The following is a 17,576-nucleotide window of genomic DNA, read 5'->3' as shown; positions in this document are numbered from 1 at the left end:
TGTGTGCAGAGGGATGCAGGCGGAGGCTGCGATGCAGGGATTCACACCGGGCCTTTGAGCGAGGCCATCTGGACCGGGCACCAACATTTTAGTCAGATGGGCTCAGACAACATGTTGCACCGCGGACGTGAAATATTCTGCCACTCAAGCGCTCCTTCACCTTCTGGGTTAGCGTACTGTCCCCCCTCCTCCTCCTCTTTCTGAATTTTTCTAATCTCCCTCCGCCGCGTCCTCTGTTTGTTTCTGTGTGCGGATGGCGAAGCCAGCGGACTGGTTTGTGTGCAGACCCGGAAGCGGGCACCGCTACGGCCGCGTGAGGCTCTTACCTCCGATTGCTCCTTGAATCAGGATGACAGGTAGCCCGGAGCTGCTTTCATGGACGCTTACCCTCTTCCACTACATCCAACACAAGAGCCGCCACACGTGCCTCTCTTGTTTCAGCCCCCCCTCCCCCCTTCCTCCCCTCCATCCCATTCTTTGCTTTCCTTCTCTGGACTCCCTGTTGCTTCGGGCTTAGCGGGATGTCTCGAGCTGCAGATATGAAAAGGATCCACGTTTCAGGCTCCTCAACAGATGGCTGCGAGGACTTATGTCGGATGATCGCCCCCCCCCGCCGCCCCCCTTCAGCGCAAAGCGCTGCTCGGCCCAGCAGAATGAAGTGGGGTGGGGGGCACGGTTGTTGGAGGCGGGTGACAGCGCCTGTTTAGGGAGGCACTCCCATGTTTGCTTGTGATTGTTCCTGACAGCTGTGCCCAAGTCAGTCTGCTGAGTCACCGAGGGACGAGCGGATGTCAGGGATCGAGCGGAGGACGGGTGGCGCGGTGTCATAGTGTCCCCCACGTATCTGCGCGCATTCACGCGTCTTCCTGCATACATTTATTACTTTGGCACTCGGTGGACGAGTAGTGGGAGGGGAGAAAAGGAAAGAGAGAAAAAGGCAGAAGGGCTTTGATGGCCACATCGTCACCAGGAGGTCAGGAGTCTAAATAGAAATTTTCTCTCTCTTGCTTTTTTTCCCCCCTTCATACCGTCTCTCCGTCTCGTCCAACTAACTCCGGCGCCTTTGAGGGAATATCTACGACCTCTTGTCCTCTGCGGCGTCGGCGGATATTTCTGGATCCCAAACCCCCGTTCTACTCTAAGAATTCAATAAAAAAAGAGCCCGTGATTGAATCCTGTCCCCTGTGTGACAGCTGAAGCCCGAGACAAACCTCGGCGACAAATGCGTCCACGGGAACAGCAGAAATTGCATTTCGCGTGACGTTCGGCGCAGAGTTGTCACTCATATTTATCTCGTGCTTTGGAAAAGAACACAGCGGAGGGATTTCAGAACGAATACAAATTAAAAGTTAAAAGAGCAGCGGCAGTGGCAGAGAGAGGGAATTTGAGAGCTGCTTTCAAAGCCGCTGCAACTCTCCTTATAATCTTTAAAGGAACTGTACACACGCAGCACTATGAGAGAAAAGGAGATCGTTAATAGGGATGGCGAGGAAATAGATTTGTGCATTTATTATGTGGAGAAACAACATAAACAAGCACTGCGCGCAGGAGATAAGCAGGCTGCCACAAAGCTGCTCTCGGCCGGTTGGGCCGCTAATCTGTGCGCTGTGGCCTACAGAGACGCGTGAAGAAGAGAGCAACTTTAAAAATGTGCATTTATAATTACACACATGTCTATATATATATATATATATATATATATATATATGGTAAAGAATGCAGGAATTTATTATTGGCTTGCACATGTAAACAAACACAGTCACACAATTTCACAGGAAATCAAACGTCCGTGTCTTATGAGCGCATCTTACAATCGACGCCTGACCACCAGGCTTTGTCGCTTCGTGGCTGTAAGCGTCCCATCTTTCTAAAAAAAAGAAGCCTCCAAATGGAGTCGCTCTCTGTGATTTTGCGCGTTTCGGGCCCTAAACCTCCAGGATGCCCAGTTAATGCGCTTGCTCCTGTTTCGCTTTTTTGGCCGTAGAACGCGTCGGTTTGCCGGAGGGTCTGCGAGCTGATGCCTAGAACCGACTTAGCGGAGACAAGGAGAAACCAAGCCAATTTCCACTTTGTTGCTTCTCCAGCATGGCCAAGACATCCAATTCCATCAGGCCTCTGCTGCTGTGGGGCGGCTGATAGAAATGGGCCCTAAGTCCCGGAGCCGGGCCGGCTTATTCCCTTATCTTCTAATGGCTCCGATAACGGATTGGAGGAAATGGTGTCAGAATAACTGCCACATAACCCGCTGCCAAATAACCTGATTAATCTCACTAAGGAACAACAGGAACAAGCTACAGTATTAAAGCTGCTCTCTTAACACTAATAACATTTACATATTTGCTGGAGGAGCATCAACTGGAGGATTTATTACCTAATGACATACCTTTTAACAATGCTAAAACGGCTCCCCGAGGACAGTATCCCACGCGTTTGACCCAGCCAGAGTTAATGGTCTGCCTTCATGGATGAACTCACATCTCTGTTACTTTCTGACTCACCGGGCGCTTTGTAGAAGCCGACGTCTTCCTCGGTGAGAGGCAGCAGGTAGACTTCACCTTCCTTCCACAGCAGGGGGTACTGCTGCCCCCCGGAGAACTCCCCCAGCCAGCCGTCCTGATCTGCAGACAAAAGGAGACATTTGAGAACACGAATCACAGCTTTTCTCTGCATCCCCCCCCCCCCACACACACACACACAGCCTGGATGGATGGTCTGTACACTGGTGGTCGGAACGAGTACGTTTGAGTTCTCACTCAACATGTTATCAGATCACAACGAAAATAAAGGTGACATACAATATATGAATCATCCTGTCAGAACTGAGATGGACCTAAATCGCTAATTCCCAAACATGATGGGCAGGTAGTACACTTTATCGGCTTCCTTTTTGTGTGTGTGTGTTTTCTTCTGCATCTGCAGCTCGCTTGGATTCGCTTCATGTGTGTCGTCAAGCTGATTCCACTAATTAGTCTGTTTTTATTTGAATGCCTTCTCTTAACTTGCAGTGCGTTGAGCTCTAAAGTTCTCATCTGTTCTCGGTTAAAAAGGCTTTCTAAAGACAACACAAAAACAACACGTCCAATGGGTTTGTTTCACGGAGCGAAACCCACCCACTTGCCCGATCACAGCGCACACACAGCGCCGATAAGTAAAACACACACAAAAAGTAGTTAAGAGAAATTAAGACGGAGCAAATTCAGCAAGAACAAAGTAATCATCGTGGGGTCTTGTTAATTCCATCAGGGTAATTACATCCACCGGGCACGAGGGGACCTCATTAGAATCTGCTGATCTGAGGACAATACCTTCGAGGAAGTCAGAAGTGATGCTGGCGGCGGCGTAGCGATGGGAGGAGGAGCAGGCCAGCGAGTGGCCGGAGCAGAAACAAGCCTGGCATCCCGCCGGGTTCACTGGCTCAAGGTTGAAAAAGCCTGGCTTGCATCTGCAGGTGCACACACAGACGCATGAAAATGAATTGCCAATTCGCAGGCTGCGCACACGCGCGTCATTGCAGCTCTTTGCCTCATCCTCGCCGCGCTGTTATTCTCACTAATCTCTCGTTCTCGGCGCGGCGGTCGCTGGGACGGCGTTGTTAGGGAAGAAGGGACCAAATGAGGCTCAGCTTGCGAGGATCCCTGAGCTCTGACCTACAGGCACTAGCTGCCGTATGGGGGGGGGGGGGAGGAACACCGCTACGAATCAGCCACTACACTGGTGGCATTACACAGGAGAGGGGCCTGCTCAACCAGCCGTGAAACGCTCAACAAACAGGGAGGAGAGAATTATTCAACAGTCTGCGACCGGCGGGGGGGCTTTGTGTGTGCTGCTGATGTCACGGTGAGTTTATCGGTTCTGATCCCAGAGGGCCGTGATAGAACCGGAGGGGGTTATTGACATGTTGTAGCAGTCGCGTCTCCTGTCAAAGTCGTCTCAGTGACGGACAGCCCCGAGAACCCCCCCCCCCGAAGCAGTTTTTAGACAAATTATTCCAAAGGCCCAACGCACCTGTCACAGCTCTGCCCCTCCACGTTGGGCTTGCAGGGACAACGTCCGTCGAGGGGGGAGCAGTCGTCCACGCTGCCGCCGGGGTCGCACTCGCAGGGCCTGCGGACGACGAGGGACATCGATCGGCGAAAAGGCTTTAAATCCACCGCAGCAAACACTATAACCTAACTCACAACTGGTCTGCTCTTTAGCTTGTTAGGATTTCACTTGTACTGTACTGTTAATTTATATTGCACACATTTAATTTAATTAAAACATTTTTTACAACCTGCTCAGTTTTGCACATCTCCCATTACCTCATTTTTAGCATTTTTATATGTATAAATATTTGTAATATGTAAATATTGTATTTTTATTTTAATTTTAAAATTGGTCGGCTTTCCAGAAAAAGCAAGCATAAGAATTTCAATACACAGGGGGTGTGTATTTGACAATAACATCTTTGAATTGAATTGAATTGACAAGTCAAAGATGCAGTAACCCTCCTCTTTGCTCAGCGGGGCGTCTCAAATTCAGATCCCGGACACTAAGAAGCGTGATTTAGAAGACAGAAGGAAGCGGCTGTGTGAAGAAAGCAAGCGAGGCACACAGGTCCTGCGGGTCAGCGGCCACTTGGATAACACCAACATGCGTTGGGTCGCCTTCATTGATTGATTGCTTTGGTTTGAAATTGTAACAAATAATCTATTTTTTTTTAACGAGGCACCATTTCAAATAATTCAATTATCCCGAGACGAGCCGTTTCCACTGGTTTCTGCTCCAGTGGTCTGAATAATTCACACCTCAACTCGACAGCCGGATTTTTCTGCATGAATGAAAGAAGACAATGTGTGTCTGCATGTGTGTGTGTGTGGGAGTGTGTACATGCACGTTAGCATGTAAGTAAGAATATATTTGTGTATTGATAGAATTTAGTGAGGATAATCCAAACTAAGATTCAGCTGTAAAATAAATGCACCCTTCTGATTTATGGATTTGTTTAGTTTAAAACTGACATATTCACCCGATATTAAAAAAAGTCTTGTTTTTGTCCGTCTTTTGGGCAGCAGAATGCGCTATAACTACAGCCCTGGAATATTATAATTGCTTAAGTTGTTATGCTGAACATATTAGCTCCAGTTTCCAACACATACAGCGATGAAACAACATTAGTATTCATTTGGGGTTGTGTTTTCTCCCACCTGGCCAATGTGAATTCAATATCTACTCCCATTTAATTTGTTTGGTTTGACAAACAGACAAATCTACAAGCTCATGTTTTATTTGCTGTGGGCCAAATGCAACATTTTGCTTAATGAAGGCGTGTTAAAGGCAATGACCGTCCAGAGGAGCGCTGCTTTCATAAAAAGAACCCGCTGCCTGCAGCTTCTGTTCGACTTTCGTTTGAAGCTATTATCAAAAATCCGCATTTATGCAAAATAGAACAATCAACTGGATTTTTCTTAAGCAGACAGATTTGGCCAAAATATACCGCTTCATAAAATCCCAGCTCATCTCTGCGGTCTTACACGTCTGTACAAGTGTGTTGTGATTGGCTGGCACTGCTGTGCAGCATAAACCCTGCAGTTCATATCGCTGCTGCCCCTGAAAACAGATGCCTCTGCACGCGTGACTAAATGCATCAAGTTACGTGCAGTGTTAGAGCCATATTAAAGTCCCTCATGCAACAAATATACAACATATTGTCATCTTGGGGTGCATGTGTCATCGTTTGTTGTTATTTTTACATGCTAAAAAGTCGCTACAAGTCATACGTTTTATTTAGACGTCTTTTTTTTTGTACCAAAAGACATTTTAGGATGGATTTTTTGCCCAGGTATCCATAGTTTTGAGAGAAAACGTAAACACCAAACAGCCATTGATATGCATTTCGACACCATCAGAACTTAGCATTCCCTCGGCAGAGGGAGGAGGTCAGAGACAGCTAGGATGAACTTATGAATATAAATACCGCAACATGCTTCTCATACCCACGCACACACACACATATGCACATTCATAGACGTATACACGCAGGCTCTTATGCATGAATACTCAGTCGAAGAACTCTCAGGTCAGAGAAAGTTGGAATGTGCTTTACATCATTAAAACGTCTGCAGCGGGCCGGTGCATCTTCACGCGGCAACAAAGGACCCAAAAGAATAGAAATAAGCGCCCAGACAGAGTGTGAGTGTGCAAAGCCTCGGGGGTAAATCTGTCTCATATCTTACAGATGGAAGCAGATCTTTCAATCAATTAAACCCGCTGAGCTCATTCTTGTGAAATACCGAAAGGAAATCAGAGCCAAGTACAAATATGAAAAATAAAACAATACTTCAGTAAACGTATGCATTTTGTTCTTACTCGGGACAAACCCTCAATTAATGGAAAAACATTGTTCATAGCCATCAATCTGTTAAAGATATTTTTCAAATTAGTGATTATTTCATCTCTGCAATGAACACCAGACAGTATTTCTTTAAATAAATACAATTATTTCTTGACAACCCGCTAAAAGAATTAAGTAAATGAGGCGAAGCTGGGAATTAGCTATTCCTAAGTTGAATTATTCATGATCCATAAATATCTCACTAATAACAGTTGGTGACAGTTGGAATAGTTTATGGAAGTTCGGGTCAATGAAACCAGATTAGCATTAGCATCATGTTGTGTGCACAACTAAACCCACACCGACCTGAAGCATCGTGTAGGACACCACCTTTGAAGCAAAGCAGGGTTTTTTTTTTAAGCTAGGTCTGTCCTCGGGGTTGTCTGCGGCTAAAATGCTCCTCTGAAGTTTCTCTGAAGGCGGTGAGGCTCGATGCGGTCACCATGGTAACAGGCGGAGGAGACCGCATGCTCTGTGGCTGAGGGATCTTCAAACACCAGGTCTCTTCCTCCTGTTGAGGAATCTAATCAACCAAAGTAGTGTTTGCAGGAGGAAGGAATTCATGGCAGCAGATTGCAGGAGTGGTGTTTACTGGACAAATAACGCAGGCAACCATAGGGGTTGATTGTGCGTAACATCAGCATTGTCCTACTTTCTTATAGAAGAAATGGACATTAGTTCTAGCCCGAGGACGATTTGCAGAAGTCTTCATGAAACCCGAAAGACAACTTTTTTTTTCACAAATTCCCGTTTCCGTGAGGATAAAACGGGTTGGTTTTGCTTTTTGCAGCGGCCGTTTGTGTCGGAGCATCCTGGTAGTCGGTGACAGGAAGGTGACATAGAGAAATGAGAATGCGCTTGTTTGTGCTTTGATGCATTTGGACTCGAGGAAGTTGGATGATAAAACTGCTGAAACTGAAGATGTTGTATTCACCCCCCCACCCCTCTTCTCTCTATTATCTCCCATTCAGCCACAACGTCTGCTTTGTTTTCGTTCCCGTGTGTTCGTCTCGCTCACCTGCAGCCGCCGTGGCCGAGCGAGTGAAAGCCGGCCCGACATGCGTCACACTTCTCCCCCGTCACGCCGGCTGAACACGCACACCTTCCTTCTCCATCACACTGCAGACTCACCGAACCTGTGTGTATGTGGGTGTGGTGAGGGGGGGGCGTATATGGATCAGCAGGCAGAAAAAGAAGAAGAAGGTTACACAGAGACACGACAAAAGGGAAACAGGGAGCATTTTCAAGAAAATGGACCAAAGTACATCATAATCCTCCAGGCGAATGACATGAAATGGATCAATGTATCATTAATAATTTGCCACGACGGGGATAACGGAATACCTTTTATTGAATTCTGTTCAAAAGAGCCCTAGAAATGAGCTCGGCCGAGCAGGAGAAAACCCTGTAACCACTCTGCTGCGGACATGCTGTAGCTTTAGCTAATGGAGAAAAAAAAAGACAAGAGCAGCCGGGGATTTTTGTGGAGATGAGAAAAGCCTGATGGAGATTTCTACAACCCCTGATCCATATAATGGACTCAAACAACTGTGTCCCATCATCTGAAACTATCAAGGAAATGTTGAGGAAAAGATTGCGGATGGGTTTCTTCCATGTATTCATTTGGTTCTCTGACTTTACACTGGAGATGAAGTAATTAGGAGCCCAAACATTGAATGTCCCTCCACCTAAAGTGAGACTGTTGAATGAGCACAGAGTCTGTTCACCGATAGTGTTCAGAGGCACTGGATCAACTTACAGCAGCAAGCACGGAGTCATGGATTTATTTAATGGTCATTTGGAGGCGAGGATACATCGGAAGTGATGTCCCAGACATGAGGCGAACAAGATCGTATGAATTATGAACCAGAGAGACTCTCATGCAACGTTTTTGGCGGTTGAGCAGTCCAGGTTAGCGTAATGAAATATTAATAAAGACTTTAAAAAGCATTTAGCCATAAAAATCAACAACAACTAATCCTACGAGCAGGTAAATCTTAGCTTACGCCGCCTTATTGTGCCTATGCGAGTAATGCTATTTGCACGGGTTATAAAAGAGGGTTTTTAAGTTCATCCTCGACACAACTATTGCACCTGCAGCATACCGTTGACGTTGCAGTTGCATGGCAGGCAGGGCTCCTCGGCGGACGCCCTGTAGTGGTCCTGTCTGCAGCGCTCACAATGGGGCCCGTCGGTGTTGTCTCTGCAGCTCACACAGCGCCCCCCGCTGCCGCTGCTGCGGTACTGCTCGGCGTCGAACACGCACTCGTCCGACCTCCCACTGCAGTTGCACTCTGCAGGGTGAGGCAGGGGGAGGAGACAGGGGGGAGAGAGAGGGAGAGAGACCAGAAGGGTCAAGTGAGGAGAGGACGAGGGAAGAGCAGTCACAGGGGGAGGAGGCGACGGGGTAAAAAGAGAGGGGACATAAATAGATGGATAAGGAATTAGAGACTGATATGTGTGTGTGAGGGAGATTATGTGTTCTGGGATTGGATCATAATTTAGAGGCTAATCTCATTTCACACGGGTCTAATGAGGAGCCAATCGGCTGTCAGGGGGCACTTAGATAACCGTAATTCATGTTTGTACAAGAGCAAATTACTCAGCCGATAAGGCACGATCACAGGTCTCTTACCCCGAACATCAAACCCATCCTTAGTTCACCCGCAACCCTGAGGGGGGACTTTGGTAAATTGCCTGTTTTATTATGAATCAAGCCGTCTGTTGTGCCTGCAATAACCATAGGATTATTACATCCCGTCGATAAAGAGTCTCGGCAGAGTTCACCATATTTCGAAGATTTAAAAAAAAAGGTGCGTTGAAATTAGGCACTTTTGGCTTGATGGTGAAAAACTTTTAAAGGGGTTGAAGGTGTTTCTATTTTTTCTTATTAATTGTACAACCTGACACTTGGATACAGCACAACAGGCTATAAACTCATTTCATCTTCTCACGCAGTTACTTTTGCAAACAAACGAAGAAGAAGAACAAATAAATCACACTTTTTTTTTAACTGTTATTGAACTATGGGTGACAACGTTTTTTATCCAAACAATTTTTGTGGAGCTCTGGCATTAAAAGCCCCAACCGATCACGGATATTTCACAGCGTAGAGTGTAACAACAGAGATGCTCCGGACATCCATCCCTTCGATTCTCGCCTCCCACAATAAAATTGACGCATTCGGTGCGCGAGTGTTTACTCGTACACTCACTCAGACCATTTCACTAAAAGAAGTAAAGCTCAATGAAACACAACAATGTCACAACATTCTCCCTCAGACACACTGCCCGACGCGGATCAACGGGATGCTGCTAGTTAAAAACTTTTTTTACTGAACAAGCTCCGTTTTCTATTCCTCAGATGTGTTAAATAAATAACGCGTGTAGGTGTGGAGTTTGATAGCGCTGTCAATCAAGAAAGTGATTAAGGAATAATGGAACAAATGGCTTCTGGGGTTGATTATAGTGGTTTAATTACTTTTTTTCCAAAGGGGACATCTAAAGGGTAATTCACAGTTTGTCAGGCAAGTAGCTGAACACTGTGTACAGTGAATTTATATGAGCTTTATCCATAAAAACATCTGCCCTCTGGGTCTGGGAACAGCCCCGAAGAGAGCGGCCGGCAAAGAAGTTGCCAAAAACAACCTAAAAACGTTGTGCTGATAAGCGCTAAAACACCTCGTAAAGCTGAAGGGAACTGCAGAGTCGGGTGATCAGTCTCCGTTCAGGTTCTTCACCACGAGCTGCTCCTTTCACATTAAACACGGCGACTCGACCCGGTGTTAATATAAAAACATTGACTGCCGCGGCTCGCAGCATCCGTCTTGCGATTGCCGTCGGGAGTGGGGAGTCGCCGGGGGGGGATTACGGTTTGTAAAGCTTTAGGTTTGATTGTGCGATCTAGTGCAAACTAGGCTGATGGTTTTGGATCATTCCCAATATGGTTGTATGACAACATTTGGGTTTGTAATAGAATAATGTACATTAACCTCTTTGGATGTGGATGCAACTTTGACCATTGTCCTCCTCTTATGTTGAATGAAGGGACGCCGAGCCATTACAGCGGCGAACAAACAGGCTTGTGCTGCAATCAGGGCACACAAGCAGACCGGCAGAGGGGAAACTGGCACGCGGCGAATCCATTAAGGCTGTTTTTACACAGACGCCACACAAAAGGATCCTTTTCACAGCCCGTTTGTCCCGCTCGACCACATTCAGGCCCGGACGCCCACAACCGTCTCCTGCACGCGCCTCCCTCGGCCCGCGCATCACTGCCACGGTGGAGGCTCCACACTCGGGATGAACACAACGGTGCACAAAGGACCTTCTCCTGTGATTGATGGAGCCACCTCTCGACCCGCTGTGCGCCACGCGTTTTTGATTATTTTGATTGGGTGGGATTACAATAGAAATGCTTAAGGGTGAAGCACTGTGAGGTGTTCTTTTCTCGACTACTGCACATAGACAGGTTGTAGTTTCATTTTTGGAGGAGGAGAACAAGTGGAGAAACTGAAATGTGACTTTTGCTCTTAGCTTTAAACAAGGTCTGGAATGGAAATACGTTGATAAGCGTTTTTTACAGCCTTGGTAACTAGGGGCTTTCGGCAAAATGCATCCCTGGACCCCTTATGGTAATGGTGTGCCTATAAATTATCCATAGATAAGGATTATCGGAGATGGATTTAAGGCTTAACATTAATATAATATCATTTTTGGTGGTTTTAAGCCTCAGCTTTGCTTGGCTGTGTTACACTTCAAACTTGTAAGTCATCGTTTGATTTGCAAAATGTCGTGCGCCTGTGTGCCTCTGCCAACAGTCGAGTGTCTCCAAAACGTCTGAAATTGTCGCGGGCATTTTAAAGTTTACAGGCTAAGATGTTTGTTTAATGAAGTCACAATGACCTTAACTATGACCTTTGATAACCAAACTGTAATGATTGAATCTTTGAGTCCAGGTTGACATTTGTGAAAATCCCCGGGGGACGTTCCTCCGCCGCCGCGTTGACGAACGCACCTCGACAACCCGAAAGCGCCATTAATCTGTCGGCACAGAACGGCACAATATCATGAAAAGATACGCAAATTGGTGAGATGATGAAATAATAAGTGGAACCCAGATTAAGTCTGAAACCAAACTAGGAATGTTTTAAATTTGTTTTAATTTGTCATATAGGTGAAAGGAAAATGGCCGCAAACCTTAGTGGTTCATTAATACAATCAAGATTTGAGTATGAAATTCAGCAGCGGGAACCAGCTGTCTGTCAGCAGAGAGTTTGGGGCTTTCTGGAGCATAATTCCCCCCCACTCGTCACCTGCATGAGGGTTGATGCAGTTTTACCATCTTCTTGTCTTCTGCCCTTTATAGGAACACCGTCTTGGTCCTGTTGCAGAATGTATTGTGTGGAGGAACCACGGCCCCTGCAGGCACAATCGTTTCTCATTTTTACATCTAATTTGCTGGAAAAATGAGACGTCCGACTTGCCAAGAGAGCAGGACACCAGCAGTGATATGAAAGCGGCCCGTGAGGGATCACGCTGCATCGATATCCGTGTGACCTTTAGTGTTCTGCTGCAGACGAATTAGACCTCCACGTAACCCGGCGAGCCTTTGTGCGTGGGCAAAGATTATGACTTTTTTTTGGAAAAAAAACTGCATTTGCCAATAAAATCAGCCCAGTAGTCCAGAGAGTCAGCCTGGGTCAATGTCAGGGTTATTGAATAAGTCTTTCTGTTACACCTCCGGCTATTCAGTGAATACTGCAATGATTTTTCTCTCTGACCAATATTTAGTTTAAGCTCCGTTTTTTTTATTTTCAGCGCGCAGACTTCTCTTTTCAGAGTTGTCGTCACCATGAGCCAACGTCGTGTAGTCTGAGACGACATCGTCACTGCTAAAGCTGCTACAGTAATTGTAACACAGAAGTGTTACACAGAAGCGCTGTGAGTTCAGTGGATGATGTTTTAGTTTTTGCTCAAATTATTAGCTAGACTATGAGTTCACAAAGCAAACACAAAGCATAAAAGAGAAGCAGCTTTAAAGCTTAAATGGAATCTGTGTTATAAATGTCACTCTAAGAATAACCAGCAGGCTTAGATGATAAGCATCTGCAGTATTGTATTTTATATTCCCCAGAACATTATCATAGTCTCCCAGCTGCAACTGCAGCCTTCAACCTTGAATACGTGGCAGGGAAAGATTGAAAGTGTCTTGTTACTGGAACAGATCGATGACGCCACCGAACAACGGAAATCACGAAAGCCCCGAAAGCGACCTGCTCGGGCTGGAAAGGCTTCTGAGACCTTCGAGATTTCACCCTTCCATGCACACAACATAAACGCACACATAACCGACCCTTTGCATATTGCTCCACGCCTGCTTTTAAGACCACAAAGAAAAGAACAAGGGAAAATCAAATCGGCATCCAGTCTCCAGTTTTGATAAACAACCTCTCTACTGAGAGTGAGATTCGCAATAAAACACAGAAACACACATACGAAGCCCATCTGATGCTTCCATTTACCACCTGCCACTGCAGCTCACCATTCGATAACAGCCGCAAAGACAAATGTAATGAACGCACATGACCGTCACTACCGCTCATTCGTTAAGCTACAAATGTCTTGAAACAATTTCATACATATTTCGAACAAACAGCTATAGAAGAGGAATGAGAAGGACACAATGATGTGGTGATTCATTCGTCACTTACGCTGCTTAATTCATACTACACGTGCATCCGAACATACGCTGCCCTCAGTGAGATCAACCCCTGAATTTGGGTTCTTTTCCAGGATGTTTGTAAGTGACAAAGTTGTTGTGAGTTAAAATACTGCAACAAGACATTTTCTCCTTGTGTGTATTTTGTAAAAGTTCAAGTTTTATCATAATCAGCTTCTTGGTTCTTAGGTTCCACGGTTTTCTAAGCCCCAAAAGGTCACGAGTCTGTTATAGTTTAGTCTCCATGCTACAACATTAGTATTTATCAGCAATAAACACAATTGCGCGGTTATGAGAAAAAAAGTTATATCCACACTATTGGAGCTGTAAAAGGCTTTATATTAACTGTGGCTTATGATGACTTGTAGCATTGACATTTCCTCAGTGATTTCTTTTCATGTAAAAATAAAAATGGTCTAAACTTCACTGATATTTCCATGTTGCTTTGTAGATGTGTGTGACACTCACAAGGGCAGATGGGCTGTGCAAACATTAGGCGTAAGCAGATACATTAACAGATAGATAGCACATATTTATAGCACACATGATCTTCCCGTTTGGCTTTTATTCACTTATTTCCTGCAAAGCCTGAGCTTGTTCCCTATATTCCTCCCGCTTCACACATACAGAAAATGAACCTTATTCCTCCCACCTCGTTTCAGAAGCAGTGCGGCCAAATCAGGTTCACACTGCGAGTGGAGCCGTTTCCAGATCAGGTGACTTAGGTACATTTTGAAGTAATGGCATGAAGCAATACAGCAGGATTCCAATTTTGAATCTAAGCTAAATCCTTTTCATATCATATAAAGACTACTGTATTTTTTTAGTAAACATATTTAGGTCATATTCAACGTCTTGGTGTATTTAGTGTAGCTAATTTCCTTGATACAAAATCACCTGCTTAACATCCGCAGCTCACATGAGAATGTGTGAATGGAGAAAGGAGAATATAAAAGGTTGGTGAGGTGAAATGAGTTTTGTGCAGCATTCTGCATTTTGTTTCCATATCGAGTGTCTTGTATATAGTGCATGTATTTATTTATTGCTACAGCGCATTGAGTAAGTTGGGTGCAGTGCTCTGTTTAAGAAGCCATCTGCTCGGAACCAAGACTAAGAGTAATTAAAACAAAATTGCTACTTAATAGAATCCTGGAAAAAAAAATGCAATTTGTGAGCTACTCTTTTATGTTTTTTGTTTTTTTTAATCCCTCTGCCAATTACAATTCATCCTCAACAGCATTCAGCGAACGTGCTCAGTGTGATGAGCAGAAACCTGATAGCACTAAAAACGCAAATTCATACAGGAGGGACGTGAACATATGTTCCAATATCCACTGAAAACGGAAACTGAAGTATTTGAATATACATGTATACAAGATGCCAATATCTAAATTTAATAAATCCCATTTAAAAATAATGTTGTTGCTGACTATGTGAGTGCTACAAACCCTTTCTTAGTGCCGGGCCCACCACTTATCCATGAAAGTAATCCGACGATAAAACGGGAATCAAAACAGCAAAAGGACCACGGGGAGGTAGGAGGGACTCACTGAAGGTGCCCATATGGTGTGAGGGAGGCGGGGGGTAATGAGATAACACAGCAGACTAGAAGGAACATATTTCATGTTGATCTTACAACTGAAGGATTGAGAAACGAAGAAAGAAGAGCAGAGACGTCCCCGAGGAGACAGAGGAAGCGGTTCAAACGCGGTTCCAGGCGGCTTGTAGATACACAGGGTCGTATTACAAGGGGTCCACATATGAAACCAAGGCAGGGACTGAGGGAGTCAGGGATCCGTCCGCAGACCCTCTGGTTAAAGGACGACCTGGCCAGAGGAAAGGTGAGTGGCTCCATAACTCAGAGACAGGGATGTTGTCTTAGTCCCACCCTGTTTGCACTCAATATCGAACCATTTGACCAAGAGATCGATCAACGTGGACCCTTTTCGTGGATGCCGATGCCACTGTTCCAAGATCTTACAATGAATTCTTCAAATACTCAAATTCTTCTACCCAATTATGCTCCTGCACGAAAGAGGCTTAATATTAAATGTGATGCAAAATCGATGGAATACGTGTGGCTATGTGCAACGAAGCAATTCACAAGGTTGTCTGGGACCAATGATAATCACATCAACCAAAACACAAGACAGGATATAGAGAGGTGGTGCACATGAACATTAACAGTCGGATCAATGCAGCGAAAATGAGTATTTTGCCTCGGGTATTGTATTAATTTGAATCCCTGCCGATAAAAGAACCACTAAAACAGAATGGGATAAATGTATTAAAGAAGGGAAGAAAATCGTATTTGTCAAACTGATATAAAAAGCACACAACTTCTACTGCAACAAACCGGCTGGAAGAAATGTGTCCGTACAGATGCAAATGGTGCAGATATCTTTGGGAGTTCCTCTAAAGTAGAGTCGTTCTGGGCGAGAGTGAATCCGGAGGTATTACGACGTGTAATCTCCAAGTGTTCCATTTTATACCGGGGCAATATAGCTGAAGTGGTGCTGAAAGATAATGACTTGGTGGAAATCCTCCTCACAGCTGGCAGAAAACACATTACAAGAGACTGGCTCGGAAACCGTCCGCGCAGACACAGACGGCTCTTAGTTATGGTACAAGAAATATTTGAGAAAATCCCTCATTCTTTAAAAGTGAACAAAGGGCTCAACAAGAAATAGAGAAACTAGATTCAAGAAGTCTGCGCTGTGGGATTTCATGGACGATGTTTTTATAACCGTTGTAACGCACAGATAAGTTTACTTTGCAGTTATACGTTTCAATTCTGTATTTATAAGCTAATAAAAAGTGTGTGTAAGTAATCATCTGCAAGCATTTTGTGTTTCCCCACATCTGGAAAGACACACAGCTCCTCGCTGTGAGCACTCGGGGGCCCAGTTGTAAAACTATAAATCACCTGGAAATGATCACCAACCAGGTAAATGATCTACCCGAGGGGGCAACGTTATCTTCAAAACCTGTTTGTAAAAATGTATACGAAAATCTTGAACATACAAATCGGTAACAATACATAGGAACTGGCGGGGGTTAACCACGCCCCTTGAGTGAACAACATGGCGGACCATGGCGGATTCTTGAGTGAACGTCTCTCCGCCATGTTGGATTTTTTGAGGGGGTTAGGGTTAGTATTCTATTCTTACAAGTTAACAACGTATAAAATGCAATCATAACACGTTTATTTTACAACGTTAGACTTCACGAAGTGTGTTTACGGGGCGCAGGTCCCCGTTCACTTTGAATAGGGTGACGTCATCAGTCGCAGTCTGTATTTATTTCGTATGTATCGCTACGAATTTGTATGTTCAAGATTTTTACAAACAGGTTTTGGAGATCAGGCTGGAGGGGGGGGGGGGGGGGGGGGGTTATTCGGACTACTCACTCAAACACTCGTTGGCGGAGTCCCCCGTGGCCCTGAACCAGGGTCGGTCCTGGTAGAAGGGCTGGCATCTCTGGCAGTCGTCCCCCGCTGTGTGATGCTGGCAGGAGCACACCAGGCCCCGGTGCTCCGACGCCACGCACTCGCTGGCGTGGCCATTACACTTGCATCTGTAGGGGGGGGGGGGATGGGGGAGAAGGGGAAAGGCAGGCGGGTGCTTGTGTGAGGCCTAACGCACACAGCGAGCGGCGGTGGAGCCAGAGGAGAGGGCACAGAGGGGGAAGAAAAGGTACTTCCACCTTAAGGAGTTGTCGCTTCCTATTATCTCTAACGAGCATGATGACGGCTCGAGATGAGGGGGGGGGGGGGGGGGGGTTTAATTTACCCATCAGCCCCGGCGCTGCTCTGCTGGGCACTGTTCAGTCTGTCCGACGGAACAGACACGCCGGGTGTTTGTTTGTGTCAAACGCTGCCCGACATATTTACTTTAACCGTCTTCAAACTTTTTTCCCAAAAATAGATAGAAATAGAAAAATAGAAATCTCGTTGGGGATACAGGATTTATTGAGCCTTTTTTTGATTGGTTTTTCACAAGGAGAAAGCTCATTTTTCTTTCCTCGCCGCCTGCAGAAAGCCTATCATTTCCTCGGCAGCTCGCTGGCAGCTACGCCCTCCCGCGTGTAATGTTTCCTGGCAGCGTTGTCGCTTTTAGTCGAGTGGCAGCGGTAGGGGACGGGGACTTGTCTCTGAGTGGCAGGCTCTGTCAATTTAGCCAGCTGTCCTGGATCCAGACGCTTGCTCGCCCGAGGCTCAGAACCAGTTATTTCCGTTCACACAACAAGCCGGTGACTTCAAAGTGCTTCCGATCCGCACATCAAATCTTTCCGCCAGACTCGATGTGAGCCGCGCAGTCATCGCACGCGCTGTTGTAAAAAAAAAAAATGATACGTTGTTATCACGTTAAAAAGGCTCCTAAGGTCCAGCACAGTTCTTCTTCTGCAGAAGTTCAACTCGCGGTTACGGTTGGATTGATATGCTACACTAGTCACTGGGAATCTTTTATTAAAGTAGGACTGG

The 17,576-nt window shown here is 45.6% G+C and overlaps 1 protein-coding gene across 1 annotated transcript in view; it reads right to left on the bottom strand.

Moving 5' to 3' along the window:
• Positions 1-17,576, bottom strand: part of lamc3 (laminin, gamma 3) — a 71,427-nt gene that overhangs the window by 36,177 nt on the left and 17,674 nt on the right. The window contains exons 4-9 of the mRNA XM_040197962.2: positions 16,503-16,669; positions 8,479-8,667; positions 7,392-7,509; positions 4,006-4,104; positions 3,306-3,442; positions 2,499-2,618 (exon numbers count right to left, since the gene is read on the bottom strand). Coding sequence (XP_040053896.2) covers positions 2,499-2,618; positions 3,306-3,442; positions 4,006-4,104; positions 7,392-7,509; positions 8,479-8,667; positions 16,503-16,669 — 830 coding nt within the window. The remainder of the gene's footprint in view (positions 1-2,498; positions 2,619-3,305; positions 3,443-4,005; positions 4,105-7,391; positions 7,510-8,478; positions 8,668-16,502; positions 16,670-17,576) is intronic.

The sequence above is a fragment of the Gasterosteus aculeatus genome, chromosome 14, assembly GCF_964276395.1.
Source record: "Gasterosteus aculeatus chromosome 14, fGasAcu3.hap1.1, whole genome shotgun sequence".
In the NCBI taxonomy this organism is placed as follows: domain Eukaryota; kingdom Metazoa; phylum Chordata; class Actinopteri; order Perciformes; family Gasterosteidae; genus Gasterosteus; species Gasterosteus aculeatus.
This window is presented reverse-complemented; position numbering and strand designations above follow the sequence as displayed.